Source organism: Lissotriton vulgaris, chromosome 1_1, assembly GCF_964263255.1.
Source record: "Lissotriton vulgaris chromosome 1_1, aLisVul1.2, whole genome shotgun sequence".
Lineage (NCBI taxonomy): Eukaryota > Metazoa > Chordata > Amphibia > Caudata > Salamandridae > Lissotriton > Lissotriton vulgaris.
In genome coordinates, this window is record NC_141685.1 from 1,293,418,707 (window position 1) to 1,293,445,238 (window position 26,532).

The 26,532-nt window shown below is 46.2% G+C and overlaps 1 protein-coding gene across 1 annotated transcript in view; it reads right to left on the reverse strand.

The window, feature by feature from the left end:
• The window catches only part of AMHR2 (anti-Mullerian hormone receptor type 2), a 976,241-nt gene that overhangs the window by 188,495 nt on the left and 761,214 nt on the right, over window positions 1-26,532 (reverse strand). Inside the window, exon 9 of the mRNA XM_086936519.1 lies at window positions 25,395-25,542. Within this exon, the coding sequence (XP_086792645.1) occupies window positions 25,395-25,542 (148 nt within the window). The remainder of the gene's footprint in view (window positions 1-25,394; window positions 25,543-26,532) is intronic.

Below are 26,532 nucleotides of genomic sequence, written 5' to 3' on the forward strand. Positions count from 1 at the left end.
AAGCATTTATTTTGGAAAAATGGCATTTCAACTCCGATAATAAAACTTCCTGACGCGTTTCGGAGCTCATGGGCTCCTTAATCATAGGGTGGCATCTGAAACACCTGAAATGCTTGCAGCACCATTCACTGCATGCACATCTTTTTGCACTGCCCCAGTGGGGCTTTCAGGTGAGTTCAATATTCAGCATGCTGGTACCTGTAGTTCTTTTCGAGCCACTTGTTCCCCGCAGTGGGTTCAGTTTACTTTCAGTGTCCTGTTTTGATTCATCAATCCACAGTGGGCTTCGGTGCCAAAATTCACGGTTTCGTATTTCCTCTCTCCTTTGCTATAAGGATTGAAACATTCCAAACCTCCTGGGCCCTATATTGCACTTGAATGGTGTTGCGTCCTTCACGGACGGGCTCCTGCCTTGTTTCATATCCTTCTAAAGTCGCTCTGAGGCAAGGATAAGGGGTCATCGCACAGAATGGTCATATCTATCGCCACTAAGTCTATGTTATCTTCAAGGGTCTCCCTGAAAGTATTGATGACATTGAGTATGCAGTCCAGCATGTCAGGGGGCGCACTCGCATATAGGGGCCCTGTTCACCTAGCTGTGTCGCCGCATGGGCCCAGTGGTTTTGGGGGGTCCAATGAGTCCTGCCCATGGGACGAGGCACTGTGTCTCTCAACCTCAGACGCTATGTTCCGCAGCGGCAGTCCCAGGAACCTTGACAACACTGCTGGCAACTATCTTGGGTTTGGAATAGGGTTCACAGCCTTCGTCCCGCTCACCACGACCTGGCGCCAGAGCAGCAAATTTCACACTCTAGCCCTCGCACCCGTCAGGTCAACAGACTGGTACAGAGGTGGATGGATGACGATTTCAGCAGGATTGAAGGTGGGTGAGGCGAACGCGAACGGAGCATTCTAATGTGCATCCATTTATCTATCTGGCATGCCCAAGCCCCCAACTTGACACATATGCATGCCATTCAAAAATAAAAATTAAACATTGTAGCAGACGGACATCTTTCAATGGTATTGTACATAGTGTACTATGTTGTCATTAGGAGAAACATAATGTGAATAACACTTAAAAATACAGAAGAGGGGTGACCCAAAGACCATCTGTGTATATTTATTCATGTAAAGTTTTTTATTTATTACAAAGGTCTAGCAGGTAAGTAACACCTACCAGGCCTGACCAAGAGTGTTTTGCAAGGGTTATCCCTGTTCCAGTCTTCTAATTCCAAGGTTTGTCAAAGGAAGTAACTTTCACCAAACTCCTGGAATACTACAGCAATATGAGGAATTCCATATAAAAATGCCTGTTGACAGGTATTAACACAGTGTGAGCCAACATTAAAGGGCTTTAACATATGCTTTTAACAAAAAAATAAGCCAGGTCTACTGTCTTTCTTTATAACGTTTAGTGATATACAGATCAGGACATACTTTTGATCGATGGCTTGTCATCATAACTAACTCAGTCCTGCTGTATTGAGCATAAGCTTTCACATAAAGCACTCAACACAATACATGCCCTCATTTTCAAATGAAATACATGACATTTGCCTAAATAAAATCAGCACTCAATGGAATCTACATTTGGGCAGAGCCAAAACCTCTCTCTCTCTATGTAGTTTTTAAAGACAATTTTATGTTGAGCACACAAGGAAAGGCAACAGCTAAGCTGTCATGCCTAGCTTGCTTTCAAATATGTGTGCGCAAACACACACACACACACACACACACCCATACACGCACATTCACTTCTGTATTTGATGTAACAAAAGATACTAAGCCAAAGCCAGGAGCAAGGGGTTACATTTGTGCAGCAAAAAAAATAAATTGCAATATCATACTGAGGAAACCTCGTGATTACTCTTGATTGAGTTTTACAATTGTTAAATTTAACCTGTGAGGCAGTAAAACGTTTTTTCCTCATGTCAATTTTGCTGTACTGTAATAATAAACTGGAATTTGACCTTTGCATTATAGTAATAAATGTGTGACTACACGATTATTAGTTGTACAGTTGCTCTAATAACCTGTGTACTTGGACCACATTTATTTTCACTGCCATTGCGTAAAAAAAGAGAAAACTCTGGCAAAGCCAATAGGTCCGGTTTTGACAGGATGTGCAATGACTAATGAATATCTATTGCAAGTACATGCTACAAAAAGAAAATGTGATCACCTAAAAGTAGCCGCCTTGTGACTGCATTTTAAATAAAAAAAATTATCACTAAAGTGGAAGTTTTACAAGTAATGTTAAAAAAAATAATAATAATCCTTTCAGTTGTGCCATACATTTTATTTTATTTATTCTGAAGGAGGTAAGAACTATGCACTACCTAGCCAATCACTCAGATCACAGGCAATTACAATGTTACTTAAACACTTTATAATTTTGAAGCAAAGCACTATGCAGGTCTTCTATTAGAGGACCTAAGGTTATGGGTAAAGGACAATAAGCTATTGCCAATGAACCAGACAGGGTTTGTGGCAAATTTAGGAACCCGTACCAATTTGCTAGCAATATCCACTGTAGTCGACAGGGCAGTTGTAACCTCAAGATTAGTTCATTGCTGCTTTGTCGACTTCAAAGCAGCCTTTGACAGAGTCCCCAGGGAGGCCCTATAGGCCAAACTAAAGATGAGGGGGATCCCAGAGAAACTACTAGAGAGAATAATCCAGCTCCACACCAGGACGTGGGTGCGGGTGAAGTTGGGGACCGGCACACACCTCTGACGTAAAATAATGACAACCAGAGGAGTGAAGCAGAGATGTGTGCTGGCCCCTCTTCTTTTTAATCTATTTGTAGCAGACCTGTCGGGGGCCCTAGACGACATTAACAGTCACTCTCCGAAGGTGGGTGGCATGACCCTAAGCAATCTTTTATATGCCGATGACTTGGCTCTCTTTAGTTTAACCAGGGTAGGGTTACAAAGGCTCCTCGATAAATTGTTTGATTATACGATCAACAACCAACTCAAGGTTAACCTAAAGAAAACGCAAGTAGTTACATTCGGCAAGAAACGATATACAGGGGGTGGTTGGACATTCAATAATGTCAGTCTAGAAACTGGCCAGTCCTACAAATACCTAGGCGTCCACCTGGACTCAAAATGTGGCTACAAAAAACAGCGAGGAGAGATCGGAGCCAAAGCAGTGACCCTAATGGTCTCACTAGGTAAACTTGCGAAAGATCTTTCCGGTCCAACCTTAGCTCCCCTCTTGGAGGTAATGAGAGCAAAGGTTGGCCCTACTCTATTCTACAGCATTGAGTTTTTTTGTGGCAAAATGAACACAACCCGAACCAACAGACGACCAAAATTTATAAAAGGGTGCTCCGGCTGCCAAAGACCGCCTCTGCAGCACAGATAAGGTTGGAGATGGGGCTGATAAACTACGAGGCCTCTGCCAATGGGGCATACCTTAACCTGTGTCACAAGTTAAGGCAAGCTGAGCCAGGCACTTTAGAATCCCTAGTCTGGCAAGAAATCAGCCAGATTAACCTGGGGGGTTTGTACGGATGCCTTTTCACAGACGCCATTAAGCAAATGTCAGCAAGCGATCTGTGGGCTCTAAACCCAGGCCAGTTAGCTTTCTAAAAAGCTATAAAAAATGTGTGAGAATGACCTCCTGTCTTACTGATAAAGCACTTTTTCTAAAACGTAGTCATGCCTGGGCCATGATAAATTCCTACAGACACCCAGTCCCAGTCTGTTATCTGGCTAGCACATACCCATTATACTTGAAATGCGGCTTTATTGCCATCAGAATGGGCGACTGGCGTTTCTTGCAGGACTTACCACCATGGCGACGTACATCGGAAGATCTTTCCTGTAGAGGGTGTGGGAAAACAGCGGAAACCATGTTGCATGTAAGTTGCCTCTGCCCAGCCCTTAATACAGAATGTAGGTCCGGATTAAAATTAGAATGGAACAGGCTGGGGGTTCGGACTTGCAGGCAAGCCATCATGGCAGCTGTAAATCCGGAAAATACAGTGCTAAATATAAAATTTACAAAATTTGTTCAGCAAGCATATTACACCTTTAACTTAAGGAGGCCATGTTAAAGTGCTCAATCTTTTTCTCTCATCGAAATCAGTAAAAACTGGCATTATTCTTAGTAAGGCCAAACATAATCTGGCGATACCCAACGCAAGCTGGTGCCTTGTTTCAATTTTTGTGATTCTAAAACATTTTATGAGACAAAATCCCTGTTTTTATAACGATTGGAAATGGATTGTGTTTTTTATATCAATATCTGTGTTGTTATTTTCTAGAAGTTTTTAATCTAATATTTGGTCAGGCTTTTAAAGATATGTTTTATATCTAAATAAAGATTATTATTATTAGTATTACCTTATAATTTTAAAAAGAGAAAGAAATTATAATCTAACTTGCCTCCCAAATGAAAAGTAAAATAAGAAGTTTAATGTACAAAATAAACAAAATATAAAAAACACACTTTAAGCTTGATTTGTTACTAATTTTTTTTTTACTATTTTTAAGTGGATGTGCACAATGCTGTACATGCTTTTTTTCACTTACTCAAAGTGAAGGGAACCAATGTGTAACGTGGGTTGACCTATTTCTACATGCTTTATGCAGCATAATGTAAATTACCATTTTAAAAAACAATGTATGAAGCTCTCTGGCTAAAAACTCCTCGATGTGAGTATATTAAGTGTGAACATATTTGGAAAAACAATAGTCTGATACGAAAGCTAAAGATATTCAAAAGGCCAGACCTAAAATAAAAGGAAAGATCATCTCATTTTAGAAATCCTAGGATTGGAAATTCTTTACTAGATGTTCCTCTAGATTGAAGTTTAAAAGTATTATTTTTTATTTTAATCTGCCATATTTCAGGTATTTAGTAGGAGTGTCCCTCTTGAGTCAGGTCTAACTGCTTCAAGACTTGACAAAGCTGAAGTGCCTCAGGTCATTACGTGTCCCTTGAGTCAAATCTAACTGCTTTAGAGCTTCACAACGCTGTAAACCTAAAATCGTTACTATGAGTCCATCTAGAGTTGGATGTTCAACATCTACATGACTACGCTCACTGACATCATCAGAACTCATTGCATCTCCATCATTTTCTAAGCCAACACACAACACATCGTTTTCGATCTCCAACAAATCCACCACCTCCAGAGCCAACTTCGCTAACTACATGATCAACACAACTGAGTGGATGAAAACCCATTACCTGAAACTCAACTCCAACAAGACGTAACTGTTGATCTTCAAGAACAGGTACTAATCCTGGGACTCCACTTGGGGCTTTCAGAGTTCGAGCCCACACCAACCGACCATGCAAGAAAACTGGGAATCATCCTCGATGAAAAACTGAACACGTCAGCACAGGTGAACACAGTCAGCTCCTCCTGCTTCCATATCCCCCATAAGATCTTCAATGGTAACCTAGGAATACCAGAAGAACTATCACATAAGCCCTCATCAAAGGCAAACTAGACTATCGCAATGCAATCAATGCCAGAATCTCCAACCACCTCCTCCACCGATTCCAGACCATCTAGAAACTGGTCTTCAAACTGTGGGGCGTGACCCCCAGGGGGGCCGTGGAGTGATGTGAAGGGGGTCGCGTATTCACAGTCTCACTTCTGCCTGGGCTTCAGCTTCCCTCCTCCCCCATCATGTGTCTCAGCCCGGGCTGCTGCAGTGCAGCTCGCGCTGCTGGGTGCTCGGCTGGGCAGTGTCTCAAGACTTATGTCCACACGCCCGAGTTTTTCATAGGTGTTTAAAGACCATTTGCATATTTACATGCCTTTGTTAAAAGGTTACAGAGGCTTCGTTTTTTTATGATTCTAGTACCCCGTGGGCCCCCACTCAGCCTATTCCTTACATTTGAATTTTTACACTTACTGTTGTAGTGTGAGAATGCATTTAATGAAAAGAAATATAAAGTTGGGTTGCCAAAAGAAAAATGCCTGGTGAGACCTGCTCTTGACACTAAATAGAGTTATAAATAAGAAAGTATGTATTAATTAGTTATGTGACTTTTCTGTCGTTGTTCTCTTTAATTTTCAGTCATGGATCATTGAGGCAGCCCTAGAACACAATTAAAAGTGCTTTCTATTTATATTTGCTGTTATAAGTATTCACAGGTAAGTGCTAAAAGTACAGCTTTAGGTGACTGCTTATTTCTGGGCCATCAAAATAATGAGCTGGTAACCCTAATCATAAGACTGGTAGTTTGTTGCAGGATCAGCACATTATTTATTTCCTCCACCCTCGATCCCTGATTATTGCCATTATAGCAACAGTTTAACTTATATCTGAAACCCTACGCTTCAAGTTTCTGGGAATGCACCCTGCATTCGGACAACTCACTCCTCATTCTCGCCTTCACTTTCACGCTCACCCTGCACTCACAGCGATCACCATGCACTCACACTGATCACCATGCACTCACACCATTCACCTGCTCACCGTGCACTCACAATGATCAGAATGCACTCACACTGATCACCATGCACTCACACTGATAACAATGTACTCACATTGATCACAATGCACTCACATTGATCACAATGCACTCACACTGATCACCTGCACTCACAGCAATCACCATGCACTCACACTGATCTCCATACACTCGCACCATTCACCTGCTCACCCTGCACTAACATGATCACCATGCACTCACACTGATCACCATGTACTCATAATTCACCCACTCACCCTGCACTCACAGTGATCACAATGCACTCACACTGATCACCATGCACTCACAACATTTACCCGCTCACCCTGCACTCACAGTGATCACTCTGCACTAACAATGTGCTTGCATTGTTCACCCTGTACCTCACCCTGCAGTCACACAAGCACACTACTCACCCTGCACTCATGTGACACTTCACTCACCTTATCCCCCATGACTGCTCAATCTGTAGTTCACTCAAACAAGGCCATCACTAACCATGCATTAATTCGTCCCACTCTGCACTTACAGCCGAACCCAAATTCATATGGTCACCTCACTCACCCTGCAGTCACTCCTTTTACCGAACTCTCACACTGTTGCATCGCTCACCGTGCAGTCACATGGGCACTCTTGTCACCCACAGTGCAGAAGGTTAAAGTGCCTGGTACAAAGAACATGTGAAATGCACATCACAGAACTGAGTGCGAGTAAACTATGAGTAGCGTTATAAAAAAATGAAATGTTTGTCAGAAAGGTGCTATAGAGAGATGAGGTGTATTGTTGGTGAGTGGTAGTGAGGGAATTCATTGAGAAGGTGGAAAGACTGTTGCACCGTGTGCGACCAGTGCTAGGGCCAGCCCTGGCTGGGAGTGTTAGCCCCCCTCCCCCCCGAAGTTCGGGTCTAGTGGATCCCCTGCTTCTGCCTATTATTATTTACATTTGTAGTGTGCTACTGTTACCAAAAGGTGTCCTGAGGCTAATAACCATCTGCTGTCTGAAGGCAAACGAGAAACAAACAGAAGGGAAAGGAGAACCAGCCAAATGGGGTGGTCTTCAGAACATAGAGCCAGGTTTTTACATCTTCCTAAAGGATAATAGATTCTTGGTGGAGCGAAGCAAAGGAGGGTGCAAGTTCCATAACTGCACGGCCTGCACCAAAACAACGAGACAGACAATTCATGCCCTGCTGAATTAGGGAACAATAAGCAGAGTGGCACAGGGTGAGAGCAGCATAGGTGTCCGACCCGTATGCTCCATGAGGAGAGATGAAAGAACATCAAGGGAGTGGAAGAATTCGATTGAAGAGGTCCGGGATGAGGTGAAATGTGAAGTTCTTAAGCGAAGCACAGACACACAAGAAGTGAGTATGAGCAAAAGATGAGGGCTAATGTTAAACTGTGAGATAAGATAGCTGAGAGATGCTCTGTGACCTAAAAAGATAATTTGATGCGGCATAGGTGAGGGACAGCAGCGATATGGGAAAAGAGGGAGTATTGGGGTGTGTGCTGAATAGTGATTAATTTGTAATACAACATATGCCAAGGCCCTCACCAGTAGGCCGGTGCAACTTTAACCACCCACCATTGCCTGGCCTGTGCGGCCAATGACAATACCAATGCAACAACCAACCATAACACTCGTACAAGTGTGACTATTCAGACTATTTCAAGCCCCCAAAGCTATAAAGAATGGCATAGGTTTCAGAGGTTATCATTTTTAGTACATATTGAGTTAATAAACAGCTATCCTGCTAATTTCTAAATTACATAGACAGAGCCACCATCTGGAAGTCTGTCACAGTGCCAGTGTGCATAATTAGGTGCCAGTGCGGAACAGCGAAAACCACCTGCTCAAATTAGGCACTGGTGCTGTGGTAACAGGGGAGAGGGACGTTAGTTCAAGAAGGTGTGGAAGACAAAGGGGAGATGTGAAAAATGAATGGGAGGGCTGGAGAGGTGTAAGATACAAATAGACAAAAATTTGAATGGAGAGACTTGAAGTGAATGAGAAGTGATGTTGTGCACGGGAGGTGATGGGGCCAGAAAGGCCATGAGATAAATGTGAAAGACTGTTAGAGATGAGGGCAGTGAAAAGACAGAATGGCAAGAGGTGATTAAAGGTGAAGTGAGAGGTTGAATTGGAAGTTCAGAAGTTGTAAAAAGGGGTGAAAGAAAATGGCCTGCAATGTGAGAAAGGGATGAGGGTTTGGGAGAGGAGAGGAGAGAGGGATGGAAGGAACTGGGTGAGAGGAAAGGGTAAACTGCTTAACTCTGCACAAGACCGCCAGGGTTTGAAGGGACCCTTGCTGCTCCCGGCCAGGGCCAGTTGAGCTTCTAGTGTGGCAGCGCGTATTCGTGCGGAGTGGGAGGCCCTTCACAAAGGTTGATTAGACATCTTTCTGATGTTAATTGCTGTATTTTGGTTATAAACTGGTACTGATGGGGTGAAATCTTTCCTCAGTGTTACTGTTTTTAAAAAATTTCAAAATAATAAAGCAATGCTATCCCAATTTATTTATTTATTTATGGAATTTTTATTGCGCATACAATTACCCGAAGGTGTCTCGGCGCATATGTAGGCTAGCGGGACCGAAACAGCGAAATTCACTGGTTAAACAACCATGTCTTCAAAAGCCTACGGAAGCACATCAAGTTGGGGACGTTTTTGATAGTGAGTGGCAGAAGATTCCAGAGCTTTGGCGTAGCAACCAGAAAGCGTCTGTCTCCCCAAGTTGCTGTTCTTGTGCGGGGTACCGGTAGGAGGCAGGTGTTGGCAGATCTCAACAGCCTTTTAGGGGTGTACAGCTGAAATGCATCGATCAGAAACTTGGGTCCGACGCCATGCACTGCCTTGTAGGCAATGCAGAGGGCCTTGAATTTAATTCGGCTCTCTACTCTAAGCCAATGAAGCTGGCGAATGGCAAAAGTAGTAGGCTGGTGGCGAGGAATGTCTAGAAGAATTCTAGCCACCACGTTCTGTATAGACTGTAGCTTGGACAGAACGAGTTTCTGGGAGTTGAGAAATAGAGCATTTCCATAATCAATTTTGGAAAACACCAAGGTGGTAACTAGGGTCTTCCCAGCTGAAATGGGGAGGTAAGGCAGCAATTTCTTAATTTTCTTTAAAGTAAAGAAGGCAGAGGACACAACCTTGTTGACGTGAAGGTTGAATGTCAGCTTGCTGTCGAAAATGACTCCCAAGTTTCTCGCCTTTTCCACTGGGACAGGTGGAAGGCCCAGCTGGTTGGGCCACCAGATGGAAGACCATTCTGGGGAGAGATTGCCAAAGGTCATAACCTCGGTTTTGTCCAAGTTTAGCCTCAAGCAATTGTCAAGTCAAGTCAAGTCAGAGAATTTGTATAGCACACTACATACCCAGAGGGTCTCAAGGCGCTTAGGAAGGGGAGGAGGATTACTGGTCAAATTGGAAGACATCCAGGTACTAACAGCGAGCATGGCCTCCTGGAAATTGGCTGCCACCACTGGACCGTCCTTATGAATCGCCAGCACCAGTTGGGTGTCATCTGCATAAGATGTCAATCGCACCCCGTGGGCCTTTATTACCCTCGCTAAGTCCGTTACGGACTAAAATACGTGGCATCACGGAACATTATTTATATTTTCTACTCACACAATTTAGTCAAGCCTGTTGCATAAGGGAGGAGCTTAGCGCACATCCGAGATGGCCGCGTGAGCACAGTCTCCCGGGACCCTCGCCGCCCTCCACATATATCCTGAACGATATCCTGACTACGAAGACGGATTGTTGGAGATGAAACTCAGCTGATGTTCTAGCTGCTTTCAAACATTGATTCAGACTTTGGGAACCGCTGCTGCGACGCCCTGAACTTTTGAGGCCCACCCCATGGCGAAGCCTGGGGCTTGAGTCGTTGAGACGCCTAGGATGTATGACGTTACAACACATGCTTTTACCACGCATGCCTTTACAACGCGGTTTTTACAACGCATGCCTTTACAACGCATAGTGCTTTGGGGCGCTGGATAGTGAATAGTTTAATTTACTATTCCAACTTCAGTCCCCGTGGATAGTAGGGAAGGTGTTGGATAGTAAATTAAACCTATTCCCTATCCTAGAGCGCCCCCCAGCGCAATGCGTTGTAATGGTTTGAGTTGTAAAAGTTGGGTCGTAATGGTAGTGCGTTGTAAAAGTTTCGTTGTAAAGGTTGTTTACCAACGCCTAGGCAGTAATTGAACAACAAAGGCCTGACGAGCTCGGCTCACTGCCTTGGAGTTCACTTTCGGTTCCGCTTTCGGTCTCTGGTTTTATTCTATCCCTAGATCGGCTTGGTCACTCGAGGTCTTCCAAAACTCTGTGACTTCACCAACTGCCAACGGTCACAAGCAAATGTGTGCTGGCCTGCAGCTGCTGACGCCTGCTTTTGAAGACGTCAGTGGGTCGACCGCGAAGGGCCATTTTCACCAGGTCTCACAGGCCCCTCGGGGGCACATTGCCCAACATGGCGGGCAGACCCGACAATGAGAGGCGGAAGACAAAGACGCCTCTCCGGGGGGGAACTATTCAAACGAACGTCATGGATCGATATACCCAACCTAAGGGGTCGCCCGGTGGTACGAATAAGATTTTAGAGGAGGTGGGCGGAGACCCGGCGGCGCCGACTGAGTTGACTCTCCAGGATGTAATGGCCCCATTGCAGGTATCAAGTCTTCCATCGGCCAACAATATGAGTCTCTCACCCTTAAGCTCGATACTGTGGCCATTGACGTCAATTTGATCAGAACGGACTTTTCGAAGACCAACGAGAAGGTCAAATCTTTAGATCTAAAGACCTCTAGCCTTACGACCGATGAGTCCGACTTGCAGACGGAGGTCGGCAATCTGCAGTCCACCAATGATCTCATGGCCCGTCGGCTTGAGGAGTTTGAAAACAGGGCCAGACGCAATAATGTACGTATTATTGGGGTTCCTGAAAAAATGGAAAATCCTGCCATTGACCTCCTTGTGAAAGACCTGATCCTAAATCACCTCGCGCCCAGAGGCCTAAGTAAATTCTTCGCTGTGGAACGTGCGCACCGTGTGCCTGGCGGGAAGCCGAAGCCGGGTGCACCTCCGAGGCCGATCATCGCCAGAATTTTCAACTTTAGAGATAGAGACGTTATCCTGCAGGCATCACGGGTCGGAGGACCCGTGAAGTTTGAAAACACAACGGTTAGCTTTTACCCGGATTTTACCCTGTTCATTCAGAGACAGAGGATGGGATTTCAGGGGGTGAGGCGACGGTTGAGAGACATGGATTTGAAATACGCGATGCTATTTCCAACCAGGCTTCGTGTTGAATATGATGATCGGACATTTTTCTTTGAGCGGCCGGAAAATGTAAGTGACTGGCTGGATATATTACTAAAGCGGAGCACTTGGGTGGAGCAGAGGGTGGCGTGCCGGAGCAAGAATGACAATGTGGTTCTCGATTCCCGAACAATTGACATATCATACAGCTCGGTTTGAGTTATTTCACGCTGACATGATCTACGGTGATACATCCGAGGGTGGCGGGGGGAGTGGGACTCTTTCCTCCTCTGGGTTTCTTTTTGTAGAATAGTTTAATGCTAGGGCGACAGGCACACTGCAAGTTGGGGAAGTTCTTGAATCTACCGCAGGAGTGCAGGGTGGGGGGTATCGTGACAGGTTCAGGTTGGGGGTGGAAGGGGGAGTTTGGGCATGTTTCTCTTTTTCTCAAGGCAACGTATTGTATTATTTTTGTATCTTGGTACTGTATTCGCTATGGGAAGGACTCTGCATTCATTCCTGGGATGGGGGTAGTGGGTTGAAAATACTGTCTTGGAATGTCAATGGGTTGGGAGATAGGATAAAGCGGGGAGTAGTATTACAACTGCTGAGGCGCCTCTCCCCTGATGTTGTGTTATTGCAAGAGACGCACTTGATTGGGAACACTTGTCAAGCCATGAATCGGCGAGGATACCGTCTCGCTGTACACTCTGGGTTTACTATTGGTTCGAGGGGCGTGGGCATCCTAGTCAAGAATTCTCTCCCTTTAGCAATAGACAACATGATTCTTGCCGATAGGGGGCGCTATGCTGCCCTCACGGGAAGGTTGGAGGGGAAGACTGTCTCTCTGGTTTCTGTATATGTCCCACCTGGTTTACAGGCCCGCACTTTTGCTGATCTTGGACGTTTAGTGCTGGGGCTTCCAGATGGTATCCTGGTGCTGGGCGGAAACTTCAATTCAGTTGTCTCCGGTAGTGCAGATCGCCACCCCCCCAGAGATCTCACTAGGTCGCAGTCTTGGTTAGGTGGGTTTTTAGATACAATGGGTTTGGTAGACTGCTGGAGGTTGATGCATCCGGGACAAGTGCAGTACACGTTCCACTCTGGGGCCCACAGCAGTCTCTCCAGACTATATTATGTTCTGATGCCGGCTGTACAGGCCCCCGCGATCAGGGAGATTAGGCACCTGGCCCGAGGTATATCAGATCACTCCCCATTGTGGCTCCAGATCGGCACTAGTGTGAGTGTCGAGGGACGGGTGGCCCCGATCAATCCCTGGTATCTTTGTAACCCTAAAACTCGTGCTGAATTGATTAAGTCCCTAGATCTGTACTTTGCCAAGAACGAGGGGTCCGTCTCCTCCTCAGTGTCACTGTGGGAGGCATTTAAGACAGTCATCCGAGGACAGGCACTTCGGTTAATCGCTGGTGCTAAGAAGAGTAAGAATGAGGAGGTGGTCAGTTTAGAAACTGAAATAATTGAGTTAGAAAGGGACTTGGGACTAGGTGTGACTTATAATAAGCTCCATGCTCTCAGCCTCAAACAACTGGATTATAAAGCTCTGGTGACCAATGCCGCTAAACTTATGAGTAGAGAGCAGCAGGGCAGACTGTATGATGTGGGTGATAAAGCTGGGAAACTGATCGCTTGGCTGGATAAAAAGGAGAGGTCCCCGTGATTGAGACGCTTGATGGCGTGAGTGTGACTGATCCAGCTGAGATTGTCGAGAGCTTCGCCGAACATTTCCGACAAGTGTATTCCCCAGTCTCTGATAGACCGAAGGAAGACTCCCACCTATGACTACGTGATATTACATTGCCTTGCTTATCGGACTTGGAAAGGGACTCAATGGATGCAGTATTTTCGGATGACGAGATGGTCCTCGCTATTCGCTCTCTGCGTTCGGGCAAAGCTATGGGCCCTAATGGCCTGCCCATAGAACTCTATAAGTTACGTCCTGACAAAATGGCGCTGTATCTCCGAAATATGTTTTTAGAGTCACGTGACCTCGGCTCCCTTCCTCTGGATCAGCGCCTCGCCACCATTGTCGTGATTCATAAGGAGGGGAAACCGCGTGATCGCTGTGCATCCTATAGGCCCATTTCGCTTTTAAATGCTGAACCAAAGATTCTCGCTAAGTTGCTAGCAAATCGTTTGATAAAAGTAATTAGTGACTTGGTGCATCCGGATTAGTCCGGATTCATTCCACACCGCAATACAGCACTCAATCTGAGGCGCTTGCACGGGGTCCTCGCGAGGGCGGCATCATTGCGTGAACCTGCCATTTTGGTTTCTCTGGATGCCACGATGGCCTTTGATACGGTGGAATGGCCGTACCTCTGGGCTGCGCTTGCGAAATTTGGATTCGGTCCTGGTTTCATTGGTTGGGTGAAACTTTTGTATGAAAAGCCAATGGCACAGGTGGTAGTGATTGGTCGAGTGTCTAAGCCCTTTGTTTTCGGTAGGGGTACACTGCAGGGCTGTCCATTGTCTCTGCTTCTTTTTGCCCTTGCTTTAGAGCCCCTGGCTGCCTGGCTGCGATGGAAGCCCTCGATGAAGGGTATTAGATGGACCCCGGATTTTGAGGATCGCATATCGCTCTATGCCGATGATATTTTGTTGTACCTTACATCCCCTCGTAAGTCACTGAATGTGTTGTTCGATGTGCTCACCTCGTTCGGAAGGAATTCCGGCCTGGTGATCAATTGGACCAAGTCCTGTGTGTATGTGATTTCAGGTGATACCCCTCCCCTGCCGCGCCGTTGCCCTATCCAGGTGTCACTGACGGGATTCAAGTACTTGGGCATTTTTATATCCTTAGATCCGGTGGCTCGATATAACCGAAATTTGCTCCCTCCTCTTCAGAGGCTAAAATCGGATGTTGTGGGCTGGCTCAGGCTACCACTCTCACCACTTGGGCGCGCAGCTCTTTTTAAAATGATGTCCTTACTGCGTTTTCTATATGCGCCCCAGAATACGTTTGATATTATTCCCGCCAGTTATTTTCGTGAGGTCGAGAGTCTGCAGAGACGATTGATCTGGGATGGACGCTCGCGTATCGCCCTCGCTAAACTCACGCTTCCTTGGTATGACGGAGGTATCGCGCTTCCGGATATCAAGCGATATTATTGGGCCTCTCAGTTGAGAGCAATTAATCATGGAATGTATGGACCAACTCCCAATCCCGCATTTGTGATGGATAAGCATCTGTTGCCGGGTGGAGATTATAACAGAGCTCTTTACTCCAAGGAAGAGGGGAGGGAATTGTCGGGACTGACCAGGATAGCAGTTCGAGTATGGCATGATGCAAATGCGGCAATGGGATGGAAGGATAGACTGACCCGTGCTACTCCGCTTTATGCCTCTGAGAGACTGGGTTGTCTGTGGAAAACAAAAGGATTTGAAAAGTGGGATATGATTAGTATTAGTAGGGTGAGTGATTTATGGGTCAAGGGTAAATTCAAGACTTTCGATACACTGAAGGTAGAGTATGAGCTGAGTGATAGAGAATTCTTCCGTTATGCACAGATCACCCATGCGTTGAATTCGGTTTTTCCCAAGGGTATTGACATCCCCGAATCCTCCCCATTGGAGGATCGGGTGCTTGACGGCCACGTGCCAGACAGCACTATATCCTTGATATATAAGAAATTAATTAATAATCGCACGGACCTGTTGGCACAGCTCAGAGAGGTCTGGACCAAAGACGGTTTGGAGTTGGACGATGAGGATTGGCAGTCAGCCCTATCCTCGCCAAAAGAGGTCGCCATTCTGGCCCGCCTCCGACTCGTTCAACTTAAAATTCGACATCGGATATATGTCACTGGCCCGCGATTGATTCATATGGGTTACTCAGTGGATGGTTTATGTTGACAGAGGGCAATGACCTAGCAAAAGCCACAAAAAAAATAGTGGACAACATCCAAATGGAACTAATCGCAATAAGAGCCGAGCAAAGCAAAGCTAACGGCAGAATTGATGAGGCAGAGAAAAGGATAAGCCAGCTAGAGGATCGCGCCAATGTAACACACAAGGACCTGGGCCTAGTCATAAAGAGAACAACAGCACTGCAGAGAACCATGGCAGAGCAAGAAGACAGAAGCCGCAAAGGGAACATAAGACTGCTGGGCATACCCGAGGACGAAGAAGACACCCCGGGAGCATGCGCCCTGATGCTGGAAAGCATAATCCCCAAATTAACCGGCCTCACCTTCGACAAACCGCTCGAACTCGTCAAAGCATACCGCATACCAGCAAAGAAACAGACAAACAGCAACACCCCCAGACCAATAATATGCAAACCACTACGAGAAAACCACACTGATGCTATATTCGCAGTGGCCAGGAAAGGCAAGCCAATGGTGATAAATGGGAAAAAGGTAACAATCACCCAGGACTTCTCTAGGCTAACGGTAGAGGTGAGGAAAGGTTTCCTAGCCCAGCGGGAGACCCTGCGTAAAAACAACATTACCTTCTCCTTCGCAGGCCCCTCAAAACTGAGAATCACAGACAAACATGGGAGCAAAACCTTCGAAGACCCCAACGAGCTGCACAGGTACCTGCAAGGACCGGCCCCAGAAGAAATGGAGCATCAAAGCCCAGGAGCAAAGAGGAGAGCCTCCACGGACGGGGCAGAAGAAGAGGACATATGACATAGACAGTGAGCACCCTTTCTGGAGATTGGAACCCCTGAACTGTAAACTTAAACGACCATACCTACCTCGAACACGCACACACATAAAAACGCATCTACCTCAAGTCGGGAACGACAGGAAGCGACAAAGAAGGACAAAACAACAGCATATCCTTTTTCTTTTGCTTTCCGCAATGGGTTGTACATGCCTATATCTCCCTTCAAACTCCAGGCGTGGGGACTATCACTCCACACCGGCGGGAGAGACTATGCAAGAACTTGGGGGGGGGGGGAGTGTGAGGACCCTTGCTGTCGCACACCCGGTTTTCTACAGACAGGGGGAGGGGGGAGGTCAGGGGGGGCGGGCGGGACAGGTGGGCATGAAGGCTAACGTGACATCAGGCATTTGTGCAATGTATAATTCCTTTTTCTTCCTTTGCTATATCCATACCTTACATATAACCCCTTTCCACACACCGAAACCCCGGGGGGGGACACTCATGTCTCACAAGGGAACAAAGGCTGACATCTCGGACTCAGGTCAGGAAGAAGACAGACACACTAGCGAGAACACGGAACCCCCATGACAGACCAAACAAGAGCCAGCCTAGCCACAAACCTAAAGGTGGTGTCCATGAACGTTAAAGGCCTAAACCATCCAATCAAACGCAGGAAAATACTAGATCATCTGGCTAAACTTAAAGGGGACATATACACGCTACAAGAGACCAAACTCTCAGAAGAAGAAACAAAACTACTCAAGGCGAGATGGATAGGAGACGTCCTATGCTCGCCAGCAAAGGGAAAGAAACGAGGTGTAATAACTATCCTAAGCAAGAAAGCCAATCTCACCATCCAAAAGACGAACACGGATGAGGACGGTCGCCTGCTGATAGCAAGTGTCCAGAGAGGGAATGATCTGATACACGTGGCCAACATCTATGGGCCAAATTCCGAAGACAAAGACTTCTGGCAAATGGTGGACAGCAAACTCAGCGATCTACCGCAAGAGGACCTCCTGATCGCAGCTGGTGACATGAACAAGATGATGGACCAGGCTACGGATAGACACCCGACCAGACTGAGCCACAACTCCCCAAGCAGCAACACCCTTAAAGACCTATGCACCAAACACCTCCTAGCAGATCCATGGAGGCTACAGCACCCAACAGCGCGTGAGTACACCTTCTACTCGCACCCACACAATTCATACAGCAGGATCGATTATATTCTGATGTCCAACAACCACACACATCTAATCGACAACACGGAGATAGCCCCAATAACTATCTCTGACCACGCGCACATATCCCTCACCCTGACCGGCAAACACAACGACAACCCGACGAGAAGATGGAGACTGAATGACGACATCCTACAGAACAAAGAGAATGTAAAAGAAATAGAGGAGGCACTAAATGACTACCTTGAGCACAACGACAATGGCGAAGTAGGAAAAGGCACCATCTGGGACGCACTCAAAGCGACACTGAGAGGCAAACTGATAAACATCAAATCAAGAATGAACAGAAGCAGGAACAAGAAAATCTCGGAGATAGAAGGCGAAATAGCAGCACTGGAAAGAGGCAACTGCGCTAACCTAGCAGACAAGAACACACTGACCACGCTCACAAAAAAAAAATATGAACTGAACAAAATCCTGAGCGAACGAGCGGGTTCGTGGCTAACAAAATTCAAATCAGTGAATCTGTGCAGGGCCAACAAAGCAGGGAAACAGCTGGCGTCCTACCTCAAAGCGAAGGAAAGGCAACACACAATAGCAGCAATAACAGACAAATCAAACAAATCGCAAACAACAAACAAAGGAATACTAGAAGTCTTCAGACAGTTCTACCAAGAGCTATATTCCGAAGATAAGAACCTGAGCGAAGATGGAGGCTGCGCTCTTCTAAGAGACATCAACCTGCCAAAACTCAAAGAGGGGGACAGAGCACCACTCGAGGCTGACATAACGGAAGAAGAAATTGAAGCGGCAATCGGCCAACTAAAACGGAACAAAGCGCCAGGACCCGACGGATACACCACTGTGTTCTACAAAAATTTCTGCCAAAAAGTCAAAAGAGTACTATCGGAAACATACTCCGCCTGCATACAAAACGGCAAGATGACAAACACCATGAGCGAAGCCAACATCACAATAATCCCCAAGGAAGGGAAAGACCCTCAATACCCGCAGAACTATAGACCCATCTCGCTCATAAATGTCGACTGCAAAATCTATGCGAAAGTGCTGGCAAATAGATTAAACAGAGTTCTACCGGACATCATCCACAACTCACAAGTGGGATATATCAAACACAGACTATCGCAAGACAACACAAGGCTGCTATGCCACCTAATCAACCACACCACACAGAGTAACGAGCAGGCAGTCATGATAGCGCTGGATGCCGAGAAGGCTTTTGACAGAGTCTCGTGGCCCTTCCTCAGGAACTGCATGGCAAAGTTCGGCCTAGGGGAGAAATACATAGCAATGGTAATGGCCCTATACAACAAACCCAGAGCAAAAATAGTGGTGAACGGTAGCACATCTGAGACGCTCACACTGGGAAGAGGAACTAGGCAGGGATGCCCACTATCACCGGGCCTCTTCCTACTGGCACTAGAACCCCTACTAGCAAAAATAAGAGACAATGAGAGGATTACGGGTGTCAAGATCAAAGAGGAAACAGTCAAACTGGCAGCATACGCGGACGACATCCTCATCACAACCACAAACCCATCAACGTCAATCACAGCACTTATGGACACAATAGGAGAATACGCAGAGGCATCAGGGTACAAACTCAACAAAGACAAATCGGAATGCAAACCAATGAACATCCACACCACAAGATCAGTACTCGGGGACTCAGGCCTAGCCTGGCAAACCAAACCACTTAAGTACCTAGGGCTACAGTTTGGAAGAGACCTAACATCCACAATACAGCACAACGAGGACTCATTGCTAAAAAAAGTTAAAGAGAGACTAGAACTGTAGTCGCCAAAATACATCAGCTGGTGGGGAAGGATAGAGACGATAAAAATGATGATAACACCCGCAATAAACTACACGCTAAACATGCTACCAATCCCAATGACAGATAGCTTCCACAAAAGACTGGACAACTTGATCAACACTTTCCTATGGAGAAACAAGAGACCCAGAATCGGTCTACCCAAACTGAGACTACCGAAAGAACTGGGAGGCCTCAACCTGGCAAACTTTAAAGTCTACCAAACAGCGTGCCTGGCGAAACAAGGGATGGCATGGATCGACGAAACACAACAGTACAAACCAGTATGGCTAGAGCTGGAGAAAGACCTCCTAGAAGGCCTGCACCCTATAGCTATATTAACGGCAAACAAACACCCCCTAAGGTCAAACACGATACTGAAACACACCAGAGAAGCGCTGATGAAAATTGACAGGCGAATGATACAGAAGCTGAAAGGTACAACATGGGAATCCATCTGGTTCAACACAAAAATAACATATCAAGGGGCAACAATGAACAATGACACATGGATCAAGAGAGGAATCAGCCTCCCCAAACAGATGGAAACCAAGGGGAAACAGCTGACATTCACAAACATACAACAACTAAACGACCTCCCCAACAAGGAGCTATACACCTTCCTAAAGATCAGAGCTGCCATAACCAGAGCCAATCTACGCAAAGAACAACCGGGCATCGTCAAATATGTAGAAACCCTAAACTCGGCAGGACACCAAACCGCAAAGATCTATAAACTGCTGACCCCCAACATCCTGTCGCTAAACAAAAGAACAACAAACTCGTGGGAGACACTCCTAGGCAGACAGCTAAATGAAAAAGAACAGGCACAAATGTGGAGCGCAGCCACAACGAACAAAGTTACCCCGCAACTGGCGCAAACAAAATACTGGCTCCTCCACAGAGCCTACTGGACCCCATCCAGGCTCCACAAGGTCGGCATCACAGAATCAAGCAACTGCTGGAACTGTCGGAAGGAGGAGGGCACCCTCGAACACCTCATCTTTGGTTGCGTTAAAGTAAAAAAGTTCTGGGCACAGATTAACGCATTCATAAACGATATGCTCAAAACAGACTTAACAATCAACTACGCGAGCCTGGCGACAGGGCACCTAACAGCGAACCTAAACAACAGAGAAGAAAGAGCCCTACTAGACCTGCTACTCACAGCGGCCCTAAAGATAATCCTAACCAACTGGAAAAACACGGCGAAGGCAAACTTCAAAACATGGATCAACTGGGTCACCTTCCTGAGAGGAGCAGACAACATAGCGGGCAACTTCTCGAAAGAGCACACCCCTAGGGGACTCATGTGGGGCCCACTCGATGAACACTTAAAGACTTAAAGACAGCCCACACCACCCCCCCCCTCTCTCTTCTCTCTCTCTTCTTTCTACTTATAAACAAGCCAAGAAATATATTTAACACAAATGTACTGTATACAACTGCCAATGTATATTCCACTTATATTTGTCAATAAAACTTTTATAAATCAAAAAAAAAAATACATTAGAAATTCACTTAAAAAATTATAGTTAAAGTGTAGTTATAGTTACTAATTAAAACTGAAAAACCACTAAAAATGTGCAAATAATGATTAGGAGCATAATCCATAACTTGCACAACAGCCATGCAAACCATAAATTGGAAACCAAATGCAATTTCAAAAACAAATTTCTGTGGTTTTTCGAACACTGAACTACACTTCAGGAGCAAGATTTAGGAACAGATCACCCATTTCTTAAGCTCTTTATACATGTGAATGCAAATAAACTTTCAGATACTAGGGTTGAAGCTAAACAACTATGGCCTCTATCACTGTATGCTGAAAACTTAGGGCCTGATTTATTTAATGGCGGGTGGGGTTTACTCCAACAGTGAAACAGAGTATATTACTCTGTTGCCCTGATGGAGACCTCACCTGGCAAATTTAGAAATGAGGTCCTATCAACATGACGGAGCCATCCGGCAAACACAATTTTTGTTTTATTTCCAAAAAGAAACTCCTGATGCAGGACTTTCTTTTCGAAAACATAATAAAATACCCTCTGTGCGCAGGAGGTGGAAGCGTTTGGAGCAGTGACCGGCTTGAAAATCATTGCGCAGAAATCACAACTTCTGAACCTTACACTCCCAGCCCCAGAGGTAGAGGAGTTGCAGAATCTCTTTCCATACCCTTGGGCTTCAAACAGGGTTATTTACCTTGGCCTGAACATACACCCTACAGTGCGACAAACGGCTGAGAGCAACTATGGCCGCCTGTTAGCAGATACATGTGCTGCGTTGTAAAAATTGAGAGAATATACACTGTCTTGGCTCGGGAGACTGGCGGCAGTAAAAATGACACTCTTACCTAAGATCCTTTATGTGATGCAGACTCTGCCTTTTACCCCACCATTACAGTTCCTTCCTAAATTGCAACATTCGCTGGATCATTACGTGTGGGCCGGGAAAAGAGCATGCATAGCCAAATCACTGACATACCTACCACCTTCCTGTGGAGGTCTTGGCATCCCGAATCTTAAACACTACTATCATGCGGCTCAATAAGGTATATGGTTGAGTGGAATAGACCCAAAGCAGAGAAGCATTTGTGCTTCATTGATCAGGCCATCACAGGCTTCCACATATGGAAGATCCCATGGCTTCCCAAAGCATACCTGCCGCAGGCGGTTTATAACTCCCCGGTATTCCTTGCCATGATCAGCGTTTGGGACGCAGTGAAATCTCCGAAGAAACTATCCACAAAACTCTCCCCACTGACAACCATCTTGGGGAATCCAGATTTCCCACCAGCATTACGCAGCTCGGCATACATGTCATGGCAGCATGCAAATTGTAAAAGAGTAGGCGATTTTTACGACCACTTAGGCATTATGTCATTTCGGCAAATACAGGAGGGCTATGGGCTGCCCACGTCGGCGCAGTGGCAGTATGTTACGATCCGTCATTGGGTCACGCTACCAAAACTGCAACCACACGCCTGAAGACCGCTTTTCCCATTTGAAAAGTGGCTTATCACTAGACACACTGAAAAGAAACTACTATGGGACATATACGCCTTCCTGAACGCACCGCAATTGCAAGTTAAAAGAAAGGCGCAGGCGAGATGGGAGAAAGAATGTGGGAGGGAGTTCACACCAAAAGAATAGCTGGGCATACATAAACGAGCCAATAAGTCAGCATGCTCAGCTGTAGGCAAGGGGACACTGCTGCAGATGGTGCATTATTGGTACTACACGCCAGAGCGTACAGCACGCTGGAAAAGGGGAAGTGACTCAAAATATTGGAGGGAGTGCAGGGATCCAGGTACGTTGATGCATATCCTATGGCACAGTCCTAAAATACAGACGTAGGGAATCTTAAATGCTGTGGATGAAATGTTCGACACCGAACTCCCAAGGTTCCCGAGATATATCCTCCAAGGTCTCCCTATTCCATTAACATACCCTCTTGGATCCCCAAAAGGACGCGCGATTAAACTAGCCCTGTGGGCAGCAAAACAGGCATTGTTAGTTAGATGGGGTACGAATGTGGTGCAGCACCATACCAACTGGCTACACAAGTTATGGGAGCTACTGGGAATGGAAAAGCTCCCGGCGCTGGCAGAGAATCAGCTACCACGCTTTTATAAGATGTGGGGTCCTTGATTTCGCTATCTAACAGGGAGTTTAGAGAGCTGACCAGCTCGTTCTACCTTAAGCTGCTACGCTTGATACCTGAAGAACCCAACGGTGTGACCCAATTTGTGAGGGGTTCCGGCCCTGGGGACACTCTATAGCAGCATCAATGGATAGCTAGGCTGCGCAACATCCCATTACTAATTATCACATGGACGACGTGCAGGCTCCGTCCTCCGCATAAGATCACCCATCTGCCTCCCCTCTTTTCGTTTTATTTTAAGGATATGATGTGCTCCCTTTGTGAAGGTGTATATAACTATTTTGTATAAAGGCATACTTACCGGCCTCTGGTTGTAGGTGAGAGTATTTGTGTATTATTTTCTTTTGAAGTTATCTTTTGGAGTACCTTCCTTGTTGAACTTTTGAAAATCAATAAAAAAGTCCTAAACAATAAAATACCCGCTGGCCATGGGAGTCATCATCCATGCTCAGGGGCCTTTTTAGTTTTTTACTGCTCCTTACCCATGGTTTGCCTAGCGGTGATGGGCAGTAAAAAAACGGCTATTTGTCCGCCCATCTAAGTTAGGTGGGTGGACATATTGCCATGTTTGGCGACGGCGGAGATGATGTAGTCTCCGCCATGGCCAAACTATGGTCTGCCTGTATTTAAATCGGGTGGGCAGACCATCACGTTGGCGGGACAGATACTCTGTCGCCGTTGCAACGGAGTATCCTCACCACCAATATATAAATCAGCCCCTTAGTCGTAAAACAGTCACATCCATTGGGTCACACACTGTATTACACAGTCATGCTCTTACTGTCTTTAGAGTTGTAGTACGTTGGAGACGGGGATCTGCATTATTCTGTGGTCATCACATTTAGACATGTTTTTCTCGTTTGAATGAAATGCAAGGCGCCACCCCACATAAGGGGCGTGGCGCCGTTAGTGGCAGCCAAAGGGCCACATAGGTAGGGAAATCGATATCAAAGGGAAAACAGGAAGCGCGTCACTAACAGGGTCAGAGTGACCCGGAAGTAGTTGGGAGCGCAAAGCTTAAAAAGCCAGCGCCTCACTTTATGACCCCCTCTTTGTCCACTTGACCTCCCAGGAGTCGGACGTCGCATAAAGAAGTCACCCACCCACCCATCCCTGAATTAGGGCTTCAGTTAGGCGCGGTTGCGGGGTCCTGGACAAGAGGTATCACAGGGACTCCTTTGGTCAGTGCCATTTTTTACCCTAGAACAGGTCTTAAAATCATCATGGGCTCCGGGCTGGCGGGAGATTTGGGGCTGACCTGCTGGTGGCCCTGGATTCTCTAGCCCTACCCTGGAAGCCGTTGGTTGCCACAAGTGGTGGCAGATTATTTACCTGCGGCTCTATTAACCGGAGGGCGGTTAAATTAAGGAGAGCAAGATAACTTGGTTGTGGCCTGCTGGCACAGCCCGAAGGTCAAGCAAAGCCCCTTTGGAGAACGGGCTGTAAATAGAATGAATATGTATATACGTGTGAGTATTTGAATACTGTGATGTTAAGAAACAAGTTTTAAGAGTTTACAATAAAGAAATGGAGGCCAATGGAGTAATTGGCCTGGAACTGTATTTTAATAAAAATGTACACACTGCAGAAACCAAACAAGACTCAGGTGTCTCTATTAAGAGGGGGGAGTAAATGTATTTGGGGTGAGTGCACTTTGTATGCCATCTATGATCTCTTTCGCTCAAGGCTGTTGTTTGATAACACTTGAAATGGTCATTTGAGAACGATATTCAGATTTCCTGGCTTCTACCGCTCCACACAGGACAATTATCTAGTGGACAAAATCTAGGCACGCTTCAGAGTAACTCACAGGCATGTGCAGTATATGCTTTTTACAATACCTATATATAAATTGTATATCAGAGTAATTTAAAATGTTACTATATGCAAGCTTGACATTTACAATTAAACTTGATATCTAAACTAAATACAGCACTGTGGAAAGAAGGCTCCATTTAAAAGGTACCTTATCTTCCTTAAAAAGCAATTTCTACAATATATCGCTCTAGAAAGGTTTTCAGCATAAAATATGTTTAAAGTTCTTTTCAAAAGTCCAAATTTATGCCATCTGAAAACATGCTATTATTAGGGAGATTATTAGGGAGTTTTACATCACCGCCTACTGCATATTCGCCAGGGGTCAGGTCTGCAGACTACAATAAGTGGATCAGTGAAGCATGAGGAGGAAAACACAATTGCAAATCTGTGCATATGCTAGACAGTTAACCAGCAACATTTTAGCTTTCACATGTTTTGCGCTGGGGAGACCGAAAGCCTTGAAAGTTCGTAGAAATACCCATTGTACTAAACAATGCCAGATGTACCCAAAAATAGCTTCTGGACTCAGCATATTGTCCCCTACTTACTTGGATAAAAGCTGTTGCATCTGCTAAATATCTCCCAGAAGATAAGACCCATGGAATAAACATCCGCCTGCTTCAGTGTCGCTTCCCAGCATTTCAGATTTACGCAGCACTCAAGGATCTCTGGCGACATGTACCTCAAGGTGCCAACCTGTAACACAAACATTGACATGACCACAGTATTCCTCATTAAGGACTCATCCCAAACAGCTTCAATGCTTCATATTCCTAAAATGTGCTTCTCTGTGTGCCTTGATTACAGGACTGAATCCCTTGATAAAGGGCTCGATTTGTGGGGAGGTGGCACGGGGAATCTACCTGTTCAGGGGAAATTGAGCAGGCTTAGCTCCTTGAGCCCAGATATGCCTGGGTCATCTTGACAGCAATCACTGTTGTCATCCTTCTCCAACTTAGGGGGTCATTATGATGGCGGACGGACCTGCGTCCGTCCGCCACCACAGAGGTGGAGGGACTGTCTGCAGGGGCAGCGGCGGTCCCTCCGTGCGAATTAGGATGGGACCGCCACTCTGGCGGTCACATCCTGTATTTTTAACATTGCGGCGGGTGCTGCTTGAAGCTAAAAATACATGCAGTGCATTTGCATGCACAAAGCGGCAGGCACTGCGCGGTGCCTGCCGCTATGTGCATGCAAATGCAGGGGGGTACCATAGGTACCCCCCATGTGCACCCCCCACCCCCTGATACCCTGGGGGCCTGCAACAGGCCCCCAAACAGAAAAGACCACATGCTTTTCCACGGCGGAAAACCCGCTGTGGAAAAGCATGCTTCCCCATGCATCCTAATATGGCTGGCGGTGTCTGATAGACACTGCCGCCATATTAGAGCTTTTCCGCTGCGGTCGGAAGGCGACCACTGCGGAAAAGCGGCGGACAGAAACATGACCCCCCCCAGCCATCCTAATCTGGCGGGGGGTCTTTTCTGTTCTCGGCAGCGGTGAATCCGCATCCTCCGGGCCGGCGGTGGCTTCCGCCGGCCCGGAGGATGTGGATTCACCGCGATCCTAATCGGGCCCATACTTGGCTCCTGATTTCACCATTCGCACTACAATACCAATCTTTCCCTAGCTTGTTACTGCTTTGAGGCAATTAGTTCCTTTTAATTCAGCTGACAGGACACGGGT